The following is an 18,863-nucleotide window of genomic DNA, read 5'->3' on the forward strand; positions in this document are numbered from 1 at the left end:
TTCAGAATATATGTAAAGGGCCAAATGTTTCATCTTTAATGAGAAAATAAATTTGCAAAAGTTTTACCACGTATACTAATATTAATAAACTGTTGCGCTGAGCGCAGCTGGATACGCCCGCAGAGGTCCAACCTTGAACAGTTGGGGCAAAAATGGACACAATATTCAAGCTTGATACAGATCTGAATTTGGATTGTAATTAAATATTTGACATATTATACGTTTCTGAATAAATGTAGTCAAAGAACTTGAAATTGGTTATATGAATTTAATTTATTAAAGATTTCTTCAACTTTCTTGCTGTTGTACAATACACTGTGCTGTTTCGCAATACTTAGTAAATCTGTTGTCAGACCATAAACAAATAAAGTTTAATTAATTCTCAATGTCATATTAGAAATTTATGAAAATCAAAAGGGAGCTTACATCAATAAATATAAACAATTCACCGAAGTTTCATGAGAATTGCTGACAGCATTTTTGAGTTATTGTCTAAAAATGGAAAATCTCCCCATTTTTAATGAATAAAACCCCATAACTCAGAAATGTAAAATGTAAAATTTATAAAATTCTAAAGGGAGCTTACATCAATAGATACAAACAATTCACCAAAGTTTCATAAGAACTGCTGAAAGCATTTTTAGTTTTTGTCCGAAAACTGGAATACCCCCTTTTTTTTATGAATAAAACACTGTAACTAGGAAACGTAAAAGCTTAGATTTATAAAAATGGAAAGGGAGCCCATGCCAATAGATGTAAACAGTTCACCACAATTTCTTGCAAGTTGATGAAAGGATTCTTGAGTAATTGTCCGAAAACTGGAAAATCCTCCTTTTTTAATGAATAAAACCCCATAACTCGGAAACGAAAAATCTGAAATTTATAAAAAACGAAAGGGAGCTCACGTCAATAGATATAAACAATTCACCAAAGTTTTATGCAAATTGGTTAAAGCGTTTTTGAGTTAATGTCCGACATGTTGACGACGGACGGACGGACGGACGGAAAGACGGACAACGGTATACCATATTTACGTCCCGTAAACGGGCGTATAAAAATGATATAAAAAAATCGCAGTTGTTAATGTCGTAAAGCTACAGTAAAATAATTTTTCTTAACAGAGGAAAATTTTGTTCAGCAAGTGCTCGATTTGAAATCCAAATTAAATGCTAATTCAAACACTAAAATTATATTATGTCATATTAAATACATAGTGACTTACTAGGCTGATGGAAATATATAGTTTTAGAATACCGTTATCATGGGTATGTTTGAAAAAAAATCTTTAAATGAAATTATAGATGTACGGGACATAAGAGTTCATTTCTATACTGAATCTACAGTGTGAATGCTTTTAATAATCATAGTTCAACACTATCGCTAAAAGATGAAAATTGTTCTTATTCAGTAAGATAAAGCTGTGGCATTTTGTATATTTTGCGTTTTACATTTATGTAAAAAAAATAAAAAATAGGTAACTTATAATTCAGTACAATGCTCATCACACTTTGTCTTATAAATATAATAAATAAGAACCATTAATGCCAAACTACTAAATATCATTTCCAAATATGTTCTGATTGTATCTTCCATGATGTTCAACAATTTAGTATTACACGTACATGTACCATTCATGTGATATTTGTCACTGGCACGAATAGCAGGCAATTTGAAATCAAATTACGTAAATCAAACAAGAACTACAAGTTTACAAGAGGTAACTTTGTATGCTTTCTCTACTTCAATTAATTTTGAGAATTGATAATGTCGTATATTGTAAATATTCAAGGCTTTTCTGTCGATTTACCTCCACCAGAAACGCCCAAACCCCAAATTTGTAAGTCCAATCTCAAGCATTGTAATTTTCGATAGTTTATTGTCTATATCAAAATAAGAAGAAATGGTATGATTGAAATTGAGACAACTCTCCAACAGAGAACAAATGACCGGAAGAAGTTGGCAACTATATGTCACCGTACGGTCATCAACAATGAGCAAAACCTATACCGCATAAGTAAGCAAGCTATGAAAGGCCCGAAATGATAAAATATTAGATGTGGTAAAATATTAAAAAGAAATGAAATGAAATAAAATGAAATAAAATGAAATAAATAAAAATGTATAAATAGAATACATATACACACAAGTAAAGTAAATAACACGAAATACAAATATAATATTTGGGTTTTGACACATGAATTATCATCATGATCATAAATAAGAAATTAAATGTTAACAAAAGTTAAACTTTGAACATTTCGAAATACTATATATAAAAAAGAAGATGTGGTATGATTGCCAATGAGACAACTCTCCACAAGAAACCAAATGACACAGATATTAACAACTATAGGTCACCGTACAAGACCGTATGAATGTTCTACCCTATGAATAGATCACTTAGCTGTATTTGGCTAAACCTTTCGAAATATAGGGTCTTCAATGTTATTCATACAGTAACACCGTACTCTATTTGATTTTTTCTTCCTTTTTTCATTCCGGCGATGAGTCTTTTGAAATCAAAAACATTATCTGGCGTTCAAAATTTGAACCCCTGTATTTATGGTGAGTTCATATACATGTATGTAACAAACGAAATCCGATGAATTACAAGTCCTGACTTGAGACAGCCACACATGTACATTGTACCTGGGACTAATAAATAAATATTCATACTGAATTGGTCCTAGTAGTTACTTTTTTTATAATTATTTGGCCTTGCCATGACATACTTAACTCTGGGTGTATTTACCACACGAGGAACAAATAAGAATACAGTTATGCCCCTCTTACGATTATTTGGTTATAGTATTTGAAAAAGATAAAAAAAAAAAAATGGACAATCAGATTTTATCCTGTTACAAGTAATCTATTTATTTATATTTGTTGCACTGAAAATTATTTTCACAACAACTTAGTAATTTTCTTTTGGTTCACTTATGTGCTGTATTGTATGAAACAGTTAATTTTCTAGTTTTTCAACCGTATGGGTCCATTTTTACGACAAAACAAAATAAATGGATAATTTTTCCCATGTTTTGAAAGTCACACAGATAATTGTTCGTTCTTTTCATTAGTTCGTCTGTTTGTTTGTTCGTTAATTTGCCATTCTATCCAACTTTTGTATGCGCTCTTTTACTGCTTGCAAATATTTCATCAATTGAAGTAGGAAAGACGAAAATTTGGCTGCTTATTTTGCTTGTGTATTCAATACGATACACTTAAATAAGATATGCTTTTTTTATTGCTAGCAATTATGTATTTTAAGTATAGAAAGTGTACGCTGATTTTATTTAATCAAGAGCAAAAAAACAAAGAGGAATGTGCGTTACTGAAGCGTATTTGAGAGCCGTATCAATTTTGTTTAGTTTGGTTTTACTTTATTGCAGGTAAACAAAGGGATTAGACAAAAGTTTTCCAACTTGAATTAGCCCTCCTCTTACATTATTCAATATGATCTGACGATATAATTTGCAATAGGATAAGCTAAATAGATAATCCAACTGGCACATAACAGATACTCAATCTAATCTGACATTTATCAATACATGTATCACCATCTAATTATGTAACTGTTATTAATGACATGTAACATATTTCATCGCAATGCTATACATGATAAAGTTTCTTTATATTATCAGAAATCTTTTCATTCAAGCACAGCAGGATATTTACAAAGGAGAGTTGCCATATGTGATGGATAAAATTACATTTGTTTAATATACTAGTAATAAAACAACATTTCATACCTAGTAAATTTTGAGAGATAGGTATTAATGAAAGTTTTCATGCGGAAGCTGAAGAGGAAACACATCAAATTCGGTCTTTACATTAAACTCAATAGTAGTAATTTGTTTGAGATGTTTTTATCCTTCATATCAATATCTCCAAGGCGTTAAAAAATCAAGACATACAGTCTTCCATTTTCCAGTATACTTTCTTTCATATAAATAAAAAAAAACTAATAGTGAACGTGAAAAAAGATGAAACACATTATTTTTTTTAAAGTATCTAATTTAGGGATATATTCAAATTTCGTTTAAAAATAAAACAATGTTAAATTTAAAAACTTCATTCATATCAGTAGTGCTGAAAGGATTCTTGTGAATATCAATAAACTGTGTGTTTTTGTGATATGTTCATATGTGTACAGTTTTTTTTTTGAGATATTGGTCGGATTTAAAAAGCGAGGGTTGAGATCTCGAAGTGAAGAAGCTTGCCTAGAATCCTCATATATTCATTACGATTGTGTGCATTACGTACTATTAGCTCTTAAAAATCGTTGAATAAGCGTGCTTTATTATATAAGGTGAAAACATGTAATTTATTTTGGTTTAATATGCGATTGAAAGTCCATCTAGTTAAAAGTAATGAACGTATGCGTATCTGCGGCTCTTTTCACAAAAAATCCTAAGAGTAAAAATACTCGTAAGTCATACACATTTTAGTATAACTTACGATCAATTTTAATCGTAAGATTGTTTGTGAAAAGAGTCGCTGATATTCACATATTTATAATCTTTTCACTTCTACGTATAACTGCTTGTGATGCAAGCTACATGGTTGTATTAAATTAAAAAAAAAAGTCAGACAACAAAAACAAAATAATTAAAATTAATATCTCTTGTAATTTTAGAATGGCTTAACTCATAATTTCAGAGGACTGTATATTGCGCAAATATGATAAAATAATATTGCGCGTAATGGTAAATATAATAATCCTCAAGTGGGAGCAAATGGGGTACAATATTTTAATATAGATATAAAAAGAAATGTGGATATGATTCCCAAATGAGACAACTCTCCACCAGAGACCAAACGACATAGAAGTGAAAGCAAAGCAAATTTCAAGTCAAGAGTAAATACATTTAGTACTGATCCTACATGAACGTACAGCGGAGTGCTGAAGGTGGAAAGGCTTTAGCAGTTTTAAGGTTCACATTGTGTGTGGACACCTGTTCGGGCTTAATATTGTGTGTTTTTGTGTTGAATTATCGTTTGGTTGCTGTCTCATTGGCGTATTTCCACAATCACTTTTTTTTCAACTATTTAACTTCAAGAACAAATCAAGGATTATCTTTTTTATTTTATTTTACTCTTAATCTTTATACCATAGTTATGATATAATTATATATCACAACAGATGCTCAACATTCTAATCTCAAAATTTCAGTAATATGAAAAATTAAACGAGAAAATCTTAACCAACACCAATATTCAATCTAAAAATATATAATCTCTGAAACCCACAGATATATGCCTTTTCACGGGTCAAGTACGTGCCTCGTCTTTAGTCGTCGTATTTTTCTTTCATAAATTGGAGAATTTGGTTTTGATGGTGGATTAAGCTGTTTCAAGGTTCACATTGTGTGTTTTATAGATATATTTAAAATTATTTACAAATCTATTGTGTAGTGAGCGTCCATTTTTGTGTGCGGAATTCATATTTAGGTCCGGTGTGAATGAGGACACTAAATTTGATGCCTCGTGTATAGTGCAAGGGTGTCAGTTGTCAGCGAAATAGGTCTTGTAAAAACTCTTTGTGGTGTTCTTAGTGAAAGACAAAACTTCTGTCCCTTTATAACAAACCCACAATTTCAATTGGCAATTGAAACTCTTGGCTCAGGCTATCATTTTATATCAATTGTTGATTTGTTCTCGTTCTGAAACAAGCAATTGATTGTTAATTGGATTGATAGCCTCATGTTAAAAAGTCAAGTTAAAAATATTACATGCATATCAGGACAAAAAAAGTGAAATTGATATGGATTTGGGACCTGCTGTATACTAGACCCATACGCTGGACCGGCTTTCAATGCTATAGTTCAGGTAACAGCCTGTTATTGGAAGAAATATCGCTCTTCACATTTTCATCTTCTTTGCTGTAACTTTAAATGCATACATGTAACGTGCTAACGTAGAAGCAATTTTAACAGCTAAATACATTTTCAAATATTACAAGGTCATATTAGCTGCCCATCTTTTTATAAGAATAAAGGACAGCATGTATACAATACTGTTATTGTAAGATCGTATGGAATGTTTTAGAGCAGAAATGCATCGCGTCAGTAAAAATAATTGGAAATTGAAATTACACTTACAATTTTGCGCATAAAAAGGGGTGGTCCCCTTAAGCGTCTTTGCGTGTTGGGAAAAGGGGAAAGGAGATGTCGGAAAAAGGGTGTCAAAATATTAGGTTAAACACACATCGTGATCACTATCTATGTCGTTCTTTCTTTATCACCTTTCCTGTATTCAGTTCAGTTTAGTAATGTTTATGTAATGATATGTTGTTTATATCATATAATATAATATAAAAAAGAAGATGTGGTGTGATTGCCAATGAGACAACTCTTCACAAGAGACCAAATGACACAGTAATTAAAACTTATAGGTAACCGTACGGCCCTCAACAATGAACAAAACCCATGCCGCATAGTCAGCTATAAAAGGCCCCGAAATGAAAATGTAAAACAATTCAAAAGAGAAAGCTACCGGCCTAAATAATGTACAACAAAATGAACGAAAACAAATATATTATAACACAGCAACAAACGACAACCACTGAAATACAGGCCCCATGACTTGGGACAGGCACATACAAACAGAATGTGGCGGGGTTAAACATGTTAGCGTTATCCCAACCCTCCCCTAACCTGGAACAGTGGTGTAACAGTAGAACATAAGAACGAACTATAAAAATCAGTTGAAAAAGGCTTAACTCATTAGATGGATACAAATAGAAATGCATACAACAAAAACACGTGGCCGGGTACTTGTACATTCCAACAACAAAAAAGACACTAAGAACAGATCTGCGAGTACTCGCAGTAACTGACAGCTAGTTCAAAGCTGCTAACAAATAATATAAAAAATAATGCATCTAAGACTAAATTAACAGTACACATGCATTCAACATCCAACGGATTTAGTGTAAAGACGTTTAACAGTCAGAGAAAAACATGACCTTGTGCAATGCCAAGATTATGAGATACAGGTATCGACAGATTGTAAATCCATGAATGTGCAAATATGTATATAACAACAATATTTAGTTTGCTTTTAATTTACTGATAACAAAATCAATATTAATACCAATAAAAACAATATAGTAAGCCGAAACTAAAACAGCTAGGATGTCAAATAAAGCATTTTTTCAGTATCCAAAATAAGCGATGTTTTTCGGTTCAATGGCTTGATCATTATTTTAATTATCATTAAATAAATAGATTCAGTAATTTAAAGGATTTGTTATTAAGAATGGAACCTCTTCAGACATTATTTCATTTTGCTGGTGTGGCAACGTGCTAAGACATTTTAATAATCTCCATGAAGAAAAATCGCATTTTCAGTTTCTTTTGTCTTGAAGTTAACGGACAAACTTAAACCACAAAAAGAAATAATGTATGGAATGTTCCTATTTAAAAAAATATTTGGTTCCATATAAAAGTTAACATGCACTACTTATTAAATGAATCATAAAGCATGTTTTATTTATCAGTTATGGACTTTTGACGAGGTCAATACGTTATATATGAACCTGTTCAGATTATATTGACCGAGGACGAAGTCCGAGTGTCAATATAATCTAACAGGTCCAACTTTAACGTATTGACTGGGTGAAAGTCCTTTATTTATATATTACATATGTAAATGATATATAAGGAAAATTGCATTCAATGTTATCTGTGTTTTTTTTAATTATATTTTGCAAGAATTCTAACATGTTATTGAAAATATCAATATTCTTTGAACAACTTTATAGCTTGTTGCGTTAGCTTTCTTGTATACGTATTATTAGCGTCTGCATTTAACATAAAAGTGTTCATATCTCCTTCTGACAAACATGCAAATTTTCTTTTCGAATCGTCTGCTGCGGTGCTTCCTCCATGCATGTTATGTGTGACGTCATGAATCTAAATTTACCAGATTTTTAATATTGACCGTCAATATACGTACAAATAGTAATATAGCGTCAATATTCATAAAAATAGAAACAAGGTTTCGGATACATCAAATAACCTTTGAAACACGTGATCGTATTATCCAATGAAAGCAAGAGAATACTACATCATATGTAATATATTTATATATTTCAGCTGCAATGAGCACACAGGATTCCCATCGATCTACCCCACAAGGGAAAAGAACATCCTATACAAAGGGACGGAGTCCAAGTGGTAATTAAAAGAAAACAAAATCACTCATTAACATAATAATTCGGCCTTGTGAAATAAGGAGATGTGGTATGATTGCAACTGGGACATCTATCCACACGAGACCGAATGACAAGAATGTACACATTTTCATGCCTTCAACAATGAGCTAAACCGTTGCCGTATAGTAAGCTATCCATGGCGCTGACTTGACAAAATCTCAATGACAATAATTAGAAATAGGAAAACAACGACCTGCTATATCTTAACAACAATAAACGACAAACAAATTTTAAAAAAATGACAGCAGTCTACGACATCTATGACTATGTGTATGGCAATGGACGTTCAATTTTAAGTTTTAAAACTTTTAAACAGTCTTTCTGTGTTTTTTGCATTTCTTTGTTCTTATTTGACTAAAAGCGACAAAATTCAGTTTGAATATTTATACAGTTTAATATTTTAATCAAATGATGATCATGGGTCGTTAATTTCCCAATAAATGTTTATGCATAGATCGCCATATTCGGGAAGGTTGGTAAACAAGCTAGTTAAATTTGCATATCACATAGCGTAAATTAGACTTGTACATTTTAATATGTCTGAATAGAAAGTGTAGCTTATTATTATTTTTTCATTAATCAAACAGAACTCAACTCTAGAAGAAGACAGTCTGCATTAGACTTCAGAAACATTGCAACAGAACTAGATGAACACAAATGCGGATGCAGCTTAGATTGTTATTCCAAATTTCAACCAGCAGACATATATTATTGGAGGATGAAGATTCACAGCATACCAGAAGGGAGGGAGAGAATGGAGAAAATATGCCAAATAATTCGTCTGTCTGCTGTAAATCTCCAGAAGCATGAACGTTGTCAATTGTTCCATGTCGACCAGAGGAGTGTTTGCCGGTATGTAACAGTATTTTAAATCATCTTTTACAATAATGAATGACATTATGGGAACCGGATGCGGCCTTTTTCGTTTTTAAAAATAACTTTGTAATATATCACTTTTCTCTCGGCCGTTTTTAGTATACAATTAAACATGTGACTCTTACTGAACGTATCTAATTGCCTAATGGATAGAATATACAAAAAATACAAACTTGTAGTGCTTAAAAACATGCATAAACGCTTCATCATTTCGGTGAAAAAACAAAATATCGGAGAGGAAAAGGCAAAATTGCAAAAACGCGAGAGAAAAAGATTCTCGGATTCGCATTTTCACAAGGCCTTACTTATTCTTGGGGACACCTTTATTCCCGATATTAATAATGTATAAAATGAGAAACACAAAAACACAGTTGAAGATGCTTACATATGTCATTTGTAAAATGTGCAATGTTCCTATTTTTGTACATGGTTTAAACCTGGTAACGGAAAATGTCATTTGTTGAATACTTTCCTTGTAAACGATGTGTTAAGATTAACTTAAAGTCAGGTTTTCAAAAATGTATAGACGACATTGAAAATTGTTCATGTGAACTTTTTTTTTTCAATAAACAGGAAAGCATTTATTTCTCTTGTCCTAAGAATTTCAATTCCAACGTTTACTAGAGCAAAGCGGAGACTTATAAGCAAAACCTCTACATCAGCAAAATTAGAAAAGAAAAAGACGCATTCATGGAGAGGTAATTAATAGATATAAGAAGATGTGGTATGAGTGCCAATGAGACAACCCTCCATCTAAGTAAGACTGTATACAAAATTGTTTAGACTTGTTTTGTTTACAGGCACTTTTTTTATTATTAATTATGCAGTATTGATTGATTGAATGATTGGGTTTTTTTTTAATATTCCTATGATTAATAAGTCAGGATAAATCATCTCTGAGTCTGTTTTGAGAACTTTTACTAGTACTGAAAAATAAACATGCAAGAACACGATCAAAATGTCCCTCAATTGTTCTTTTGTTGATGATTTTTTATTTAATCTGGAAAGCATCTTCTTTATTTTTATGATAACGGACGGTTCGAAAAAAATGTGTTTTTCCCCGTATGGGAGCAATCATTTAACTTCAAAAGGTGGGGGGGGGGGGTAAGTTTTTTTTGTCAGAAATTTCTTTTCTTTTTTTTTTTCTTCCTTTTTTTAATGCTTGACCACAATATTTGTTTTTAAAAAAAAATAATGAATTTGCGATCAGAATTTTTGTTTTTTCGGAAAAAACATACCCCTACCCATGAAGTTAAATGGTTGTTCCCTAATAAGACTTTACGGTAATATGAACTGTTTATATGTTTTCAGGGAAAATTTGCGAGGGATTCCTGAGAGCTTACATTAAGTCGGCATGTGATAGTGATCCATCTAAAACAAGATATAGAATGCCAGTAGGAATAAGTCGCATCAGACTGTTTAATCTACTAGTATATAGAAATACTCATACAGATGATGGTATAGAGAAGAGCGCGTTTTATGTCATTTTAAAGCAGAAGTTTCCAGATTTGTCTTTTAATGCGGTAATTTTACAATAGTGAATACTTTTTAAAATGTATTCATTCAGTTTATTTGCTGGTGAAATAAAGAACCAGTTATGTATGAATTAAGGATGTTCGCTCCTCTCGTTTCTGAATTTTTGACAGATATTCGGAATCCTCGGGTTTTATCCATGCAGTGCCATTACAAATTTTGCCCACCAACCCCTTCTTTTCTTTCCATGATTTTATTACATAAAGTTTCAAATGTTTTCTTTGAAAATCTTATAAAATTCTTGTTATTTTTTCATCGTTTGAAATAATAAAAAAAAGGTGCCAATGTTAAATGTATGAACAATCTAGTTTAAATTATTTACCGCCAAATTTTAAATGTCTTATATCTCAAAAACAAGCACACAGACCCTTTATTTTTATACGCTTTTTTGATTTCTTTATTTATATACTATCATTATATTACAGTCTTTTAAAAAGCTTGTTATTATGAAACAGAGTAGCGAACATCTTTAAATGCTGGCATGCTTTCCTTGCCTTATAACTGCATTGGACTCATGCATTAGGTGTAATCAAGGATTTGTATAATACAAATCCTTGGTGTAATAATGGGATACTTTAATAGCTCAGTCCGTAGAGCGGTTACTTACTGTGTCCATGCTCCTAGTATTGATACCTATTGGGTGGTTTGGTAATTTTGAAAACTAAAATTTTATCAACTGTTTATATGTTGAATCTTTTAGTTTTGAAATTTCTAACCAACAAATCAAACTATCGATATACATGTAAAGGCATTTTTCAAAAAAGAGAATGGAGCAAGAACAGCATTATTATTTAAAACTCTAAATATTAAAACATATATAGATGTGGTATGCTTGCCAATGTGACAACTATCCACCAAAGTTTAAATGAAGTGGGTGTTTAAGCAAATATAGGCAACCGTACGGCCTTCAACAGTGAGAAAAACCCACACTGTATAATTAGCTATAAAAGGGCCCGACATGAATAGATATGAAACAATTCAATTGAGAAAACAAAATGCCTAAATAATAACAAAACTATTTACGAAAAAAAAAACATTAGAGAGATGAACAAGTGACAACCACTTTTCTACAGGCTATACTTGGGACTTGGGACAGGCATGTAAAGTTTTCTTTGTTTTTTTTAGACACAACGATTCACCAAATGTACGCAGTGTCATGATTTGTGTAAGATGATAGAGGAAGAAAAGGACCCAATTATATTAATGGAGCTAGAAGAACTTTTAGATTTTCATCACCGTCAACAACAGTTAGTAAACACTTTTTTTTTTAAATTAGTGTTCACACCGGTGACTATACCCTTGTACAGTAATAGCGACACTTATTGTGATACCTTGATATCTTGATAACACCTTATATTATTGATATTTTAATTCTTGTCCCTGTTAAACAGCATTTACAAATGCAGTGGATATTGAAATGCAATATATGCAGTATAATGTCATCACTATCCATGTCAATGAGAACGGAGATTGGTATACATTTAAAAAAGAAAATGTGGTATGTTTTCAAATGATATAGCTCCCTACAAGAGATCAAACGACACAGAAATTATCAACTATAGGTCACAATACGGCCTTCCACAATAAGCAAAGCTCATACCGCATAGTGTTTTGCCTTTTCCCGCTAAATGAGAGAATCACATGCATCCACGTAATAATGAAATAATAAAAAAAAAATATCAGATATTTTTGTTCAAATTGATATAACTACATTTCAGACTTGAAAGAGAAGCTTATTATGTTAGACGAGGAATGGCAGAAATGAGGCCAAATGAATATGTATCCATAATATTGGATGGCATGGATCAAAATAAGACCGATCTTTCACATTATGTAAAATGGAATAATCCCAATGTAAGTACAAAAAGTTGTCGTATTCGAACAAAAAAATAGTTATGAAGAAAAAAAAAACATTAGATATCTCTTGGTATTAAAGATTAGATGGATATATATATCTGCCCAAACTCTGTCCAGACAAACTTTGATGTTGACAGTTAAAATCATCATTTGATCATTAATTTGGATGGTCGCTCAACTTTGTCGTCTTATGAATGATGAACTGTGAACGATAGAAGAGGGACGAAAGATACCAGAGGGACAGTCAAACTCATAGATCGAAAACAAACTGACAACGCCATGGCCAAAAATAAAAAGACAAACAGACAAATAATAGTACAGATGACACAACATAGAAAACCAAAGACTAAGCAACACGAACCCCACCAAAAACTGGGGGTGATCTCAGGTGCTCCGGAAGGGTAAGCAGATCCTGCTCCACATGTGGCACCCGTCGTGTTGCTTATGTTATTACAAATCCGGTAAATAGTCTAATTCGGTAAGTCACATTCGTGAAAAGGGAGGGTATTGTAGTTACGACATAAGGAACATATCCGATATCATCTGTGAAACGGTTATTCCATAACGGTCAACTAACTCGTGATGGCGTCCGTAAAATTTACGAAGGGATGATTTCAACTTCCCCATTTGGAACTCTTGGTTTAATAGCTTCCTTGTGAGCAGCAATCCTCTATCAAGGAAATCATGATAGGAAACACAAGCCCGGGAATATCGTATCAATTGGGAGATATATACTCCGTATGCAGGCGCTGCTGGAATGTTGCTACATAGAAATGGAAAGTTCACAATTGGGAAGCTGAAATCATCTCTTTTGTCTTAAAGTTTTGTTTTCAACCGACCCTCATTGTCAATTTCTAGATGTAAGTCAAGATATGAGGCAGACTTAACTGTATCTGTAGTATCCTTTATCTCAAGTTCGATGGGATAAATTCGTTCAACATACTAGTAGTCACCAAATTTTGTTTTATTTAGTGAGAGAACATCATCTATATAGCAGAACGTAGAGTTAAAGGATATAGCTAACTTCTTATCTATAGGTGGATCATGCAAATGTTCCGTTGATGTCCTGTGGTTGGTTGCTAGTGTATATATATATTACAAGCTGTTACGTTCAAAGTATGTCGTCTGCCAATGACTTATAGAATGTGTAGGAAGACTTCACCATTTTTATGTAATATAGTGTTTAGTTCCTCCTGCGTAATCTCTAACAATAAAAGGTTCCCAAAATATATCTGAAACCCCCAGGACTGAGAATGAGAAAAGTTGAAAATGGGTTATAAATATATCTCAATTAAACATGCATTTTTGTTCCATTTAGGGCGCTGGAGCTCTGAAATTAAGAACTCATGTTGTTGGTTCCATAGTTCATGGACGAGGAAAGCAGTATTTCCTGGACTACAACCAATTCAAACACGACACAAACTTAACTCTTTCCTGCTTACTGAGAATATTGCAAAAGGAAGCAAAAGAAAAACAGCTACCACCAACACTGTTTGTACAATTAGACAATACTTGCAGGTAACTTGATTTTTATAGCAACAGAAGTCAGAGATTTAACCAAATAAAAAAGACGGTAGCCATTAATTAATTGTGTTCCAGTTTGATTATAATATTACTTACGTTTGATATTGAATATCATTGAAGGACTGCAGAAAAACATTAAATCATAGCGAAGTTAAAAGATTCTGGATAGAGGCTCTATGTAGAACATCAATGCATTCTATATTGAAACATTTAAAGCAACCGTTGTTTCTTTAATGACGAGTAATGGGTCTTGGTTTTCGACAAAAAATGCTTAAATGATTAAATCATATATTTTTTTTTCTGTAGGGAAAACAAAAACAAATATTTCGTTGGAATGATGGCATATTTAGTTAAAAAGAAGATCGTCAAAGAGGTAAGGATTTTTACATTAATAGACATGTTGATATAGACAAACCACATAAACTTAAATCAACTGACTTTGTACTAAATCAAGATTTCGCATCAAGGATGACTATTTTTCAAGTACTTTGGACAATAGGTCAACTATATTCGGTGTAAAGGATGAGTATAAAATGTACAAGTCTATCTAGCAGGGTTTATCTGACCTCATTCCTGATTATTTGGCTAACATAAAATTTATGCGATTAGCCCCTTTCTCAGATACTACAAGCAATGTGTGAATTATATTTGTATGTTGTGTATAATGAATGTATGTCGAACAATTCAAAATGTCCGTTTTCGCATTGCTTTCATGTAACCTCGGCTCTTTTATACTGGATCATTGATCTAAGACTATATACGAACTTTTTATGTCTCTTTTGTTCATATGGCTCTTAACATTTCGATGTGATTCTACATCCCTGGTTTTCAAATTTAGGATTTGAACGTTCTCGATGTAGGTAAACTAATAAGACCGCTTCGAACGCACTTAATGTATGAAGAGTAATACTAAATGATACATGTGACTACATTTATGACATGATGTGTACTCTTGTTTCTTTTGTACGTACCTATATACTGGGATATTGGAAACAGCTTGGTGACGAGAGTTGTAACTTTCGATACTCCTTGTAACATTTTTAAGTGCCTAGGTTGTCTCCTGTTAGTGAGCTCGCCTTGTATACGTTATAGGTATATAGTTGGTTCAGTACTTCAATGTTGACTAGGTTCATGTATTTCTTATTATTTCGTAAATGTTGAATGCTCATACAATTCTTTACATGCAATAGGCCTCCTTGACTTTTTGTCTAAAGAGTAGGTAATGAAAGTCCAATTGAATATATATATATGATGCAGCCTACTTTGACATTTTAGGTATGGATGTCATTTCTTATAGTCGGCCACACACACGAAGATGTCGACCAGTCTTTTTCTAAGATAAGTCACAAACTCAGGACAAATGACGCCATTACCCTTCCTGAACTGCATACTTTAATTAGAGAATCACAATCTCCTCTACCAGAAAGCGAAGACATTCGTGGTGTGTGGAATATCTCTTCATGGCTCGAAGATTACGTAAACCAGATACATAATGTTACGTTTCCAAAGTTATATAGGTATATTTTAAAACATATTCTGATTCCAAATTCATACAGTTTAATTTTGTAATTTATCTTTTCAACATAGTAAAGGTGAGAGAGCGGGTGTATGCATGATTTGTATTGTGTGCATGCAAAAATATAAAAAAAAATGCTTTTATTTTTTGTTATATAATATTATCATTATTATATTTGTTGATCAATCGACATAATTCAGTTTCAAGTAGCATATTTCTATGATATTGCTGATTTATGGAGGTATTGATATTATTAGCGTTAATTGGAGTAAAGGGTATGAATATATAGGAAAACGTTGACACTTGTGAGTGAATCAGCAATCCAACAATACAAGGCATGTAAGATATATATAGCAAATATAGTATGCAGTTTTATCCTAAAATGGATTCATATTCTTAATATCCAGGTCTACCATTTTGTGAGAACACTCACCACTGTTTGACCTTACTAATTTTAAAAATCAGTCGGAAATAATTTTGAGCTTGTGGGATGTGTGGAGAGGGCAAAACTATTTTTTTTGCATGTAACCTTGAGGATGTTTTTGCCCTCTCCACCCCAAGCCCTACCCCGTACTTTTGAGTTTATTGCTGCGCACTCAAATTTATTTTATCAGTATGTGAAGAGAACTATTCATATATATAAAGATTGATGAAAAAAGTATCCCCCACCTCATGTGTTCAGACGATCTTGTTATGTATGTAAGTGTTCCTTAAATTTCTTGTCATACCCTTCCTCACCACACACACCCATCCAAGTTGAATTTGTAGTCTACTCTACCATTCTAATTTACTTCCATATCTATAGGACTTGATATAGTATATATACTGTAGGTAGTTGGGTAATTATAATATACAATATTAAAATTAAGTTATGCTTTGTAGAATTTTCAATGATGCTGTAGGCCACACAACTGTAAAATTTAAGGTGTTTTCCACTGACGATGTTTGGCATTCAAGCCATAACGAAAGACCATTAGAAATATTCAAAATGAATAAAGGAGAACAAGTACTACCACCAGGATTTCCCGCACTTGTTGATCAACAACTCGATCATGACTTTGTGAAAGACCTGAAGAGGTATGTCTAAAGTTTAGAAGTTTTGGATATTTAAAACTTACGCATGCAGTGATAGCTGGTCATAACATATTACATGTTGACTGAAGACATTCGTGTCATTAACATAAGAATTACTACTTAAATCCTTTCTCGTCCATTCTATTTACTCGCATTGTTTAGTGTTGTGTGGATGCAGTAAAACAAAGTTCGCCCGTGTCTGAGGTGTAAGACCTTCTTTTTTTTACAACTATGGTGTATCTATTCTTGAGATAACTTAAGTGGGCTATTTCATATTCATACTATCGGTGGGATTGTGGTTATTTGAATTGTTATATACATGTATGCAGTTTATCGCGTTATTTGCCCTTTTCGTAATTTTTAGTATCTAACATCTTCAGGCGCCCAATTGTTGTTTAAATGTTTGATTTGTAATAGTATTTTACAGTACAATTGTCGAACAATTGACAGTATATTTGCTAAATTTTTTTTGTAGATATTTCCCCGCATGCACTGTGATGTTTTTATTATGACCCCGCTGTAGTGTTACCGGGACATGTCCTTCCGTCCCCAGAATTGGTTTCCGTTCTCTAACTTTAGTTTGCCTCAACCAAATGTTATTATAATTTACAAAATGCTTTATCACCAACAACAAAAACACAGAACAAGCTTGAAATTAGGTGGTGTCACTTTTACCGTTCTAGAGTTATGTCCGTTTATAAATGGAAAAAAATGCTATATCTGTCGTTTCCGTTCTCTAGCTTTAGTTTGCCTCAACCAAATGTTATGAAATTTAAATACAATGCTTATAAACCCGAAACGGTCTTATTTATGGGAATCCTGCATCTGTATATGGAAGTTTACTCATGTATATTTACAAGCGAGGCATCTGTAATCCATAGACACATTATCCATTTTTATTGGAGTTTTGTTAATCGAAAGGAAACTTATCTAATAATATATCATTTCATATTAGTTTAATGTGTGGATATTAGGAGTAATTGTGATTTTTTTTTACCGCAACTAAAAGAGTAACATGTCTGAAAAGGTCAGCGAAATACCCCTCCAAAGGGTTGCATGCGTTTTTTTTTATTTATTTATTGAAAACTTGACCTTATTTCTGTTCAGTAGTACTTATATTAAACGAAAAATTTAAATATGATAATAATTCTTGGATTCTAAGTCCATACAGTAAGAATAAACATAGTCTATGTTTCAGTAGACATATTTTTATGCCCTATTTATGGGCATTATGTTTTCTGATCTGTGCGTCCGTCCGTTCATTCGATCGTCCGTCTGTTCGTTCGTCCGTCCGTCCGTCCGTCTGTCCCGCTTCAGGTTAAAGTTTTTGGTCAAGGTAGTTTTTGATGAAGTTGAAGTCCAATCAACTTGAAACTAAGAACATATGTTCCCTATGATATAATCTTTCTAATTTTAATGCTTAAATAGAGTTTTGACCCCAATTTCACGGTCCACTGAACATAGAAAATGATAGTGCGAGTGGGGGCATCCGTGTACTATGGACACATTCTTGTTCTTCTGAATATATAGATACATGCAATGATATTTCATTGTTCCATGTTTTGGAATAGCGATTCCTTTCTTAAACACTGTAACACAATTCAATTCACAGTTTAATAGCTTCAAAAAAGTTTATTGTCACCTTTAAAAATTTATTACCACATTACGAATAGTTTCATATTTGCTCAGTATTTTTATTTTCTTAAGTAATGTAAAAAGTGTGTTAATGCAATAGTTATTTCTATCTATATTTTGTTCTTAGATCGATTGAGAGAGACTACAAGTTGGCCAATTTCTCCGAAGAAAGAGTGAATTGGTGGAAGGAATTCATGGATCAGCCAATTATTCCACCAAGTGAACAAGAAGCAGAATGGCCATTAAATAATCTTCAACAGTTTAGACCTGCTGAAAGTAAAGCAACGTTAGGTGAAAAGGAACAGCAACTTGTAGATAAATACTTAACGAAAAGGAATGAGTTCAAAGAGGTGAGTACACACTTTATGTGGGTACTTCATACTAAAATGACAGTATATTTGGTCAGCAATCACTTTTCGGATCTGTCAGATACTAACTTCCTGCTTGCGGGTACATAGATATTTTTAATGTGTTGAAACTTTTGCAATTTTTTGTCACAACATTTTCAAGTAGTACTTACTCAAATGGATTCATATGTGCATGAATGTGTCAGATGGGTGTTACGTGTGAGCACTTAAACGATATGTAAACTATCTACATATATATCAGTTTGTGGAATAGACTTGAAAG

General features: G+C 32.5%; 2 protein-coding genes across 4 annotated transcripts in view; one reads left to right on the top strand and one right to left on the bottom strand.

Moving 5' to 3' along the window:
* Positions 1–18,863, bottom strand: part of LOC127702286 (deoxynucleoside triphosphate triphosphohydrolase SAMHD1-like) — a 190,551-nt gene that overhangs the window by 39,613 nt on the left and 132,075 nt on the right. The gene's annotated exons all lie outside the window — the stretch shown is intronic.
* LOC127702290 (uncharacterized) lies at positions 7,331–13,386 on the top strand. The gene is made up of 6 exons (XM_052206429.1): positions 7,331–8,180; positions 8,806–9,070; positions 9,668–9,792; positions 10,406–10,617; positions 11,753–11,874; positions 12,346–13,386. Exons 1-6 carry the CDS (start codon positions 8,105–8,107, stop codon positions 12,518–12,520), a joined length of 975 nt encoding a protein of 324 aa, XP_052062389.1. The 5' UTR covers positions 7,331–8,104; the 3' UTR covers positions 12,521–13,386.

Source organism: Mytilus californianus, unplaced genomic scaffold, assembly GCF_021869535.1.
Source record: "Mytilus californianus isolate M0D057914Y unplaced genomic scaffold, xbMytCali1.0.p SCAF_5, whole genome shotgun sequence".
Classification (NCBI taxonomy): Eukaryota; Metazoa; Mollusca; class Bivalvia; order Mytilida; family Mytilidae; genus Mytilus; species Mytilus californianus.

What these genes read in the sequence shown, in the direction of transcription:
- LOC127702290 (XM_052206429.1), top strand. Translation starts at nt 8,105, where the DNA reads ATGAGCACACAGGATTCCCATCGATCTACCCCACAAGGGAAAAGAACA. An exon ending in AAAGGGACGGAGTCCAAGTG is followed by an intron (nt 8,181 to 8,805) that starts GTAATTAAAAGA and finishes TTAATCAAACAG; the next exon opens with AACTCAACTCTAGAAGAAGA. An exon ending in AAAGACGCATTCATGGAGAG is followed by an intron (nt 9,793 to 10,405) that starts GTAATTAATAGA and finishes ATATGTTTTCAG; the next exon opens with GGAAAATTTGCGAGGGATTC.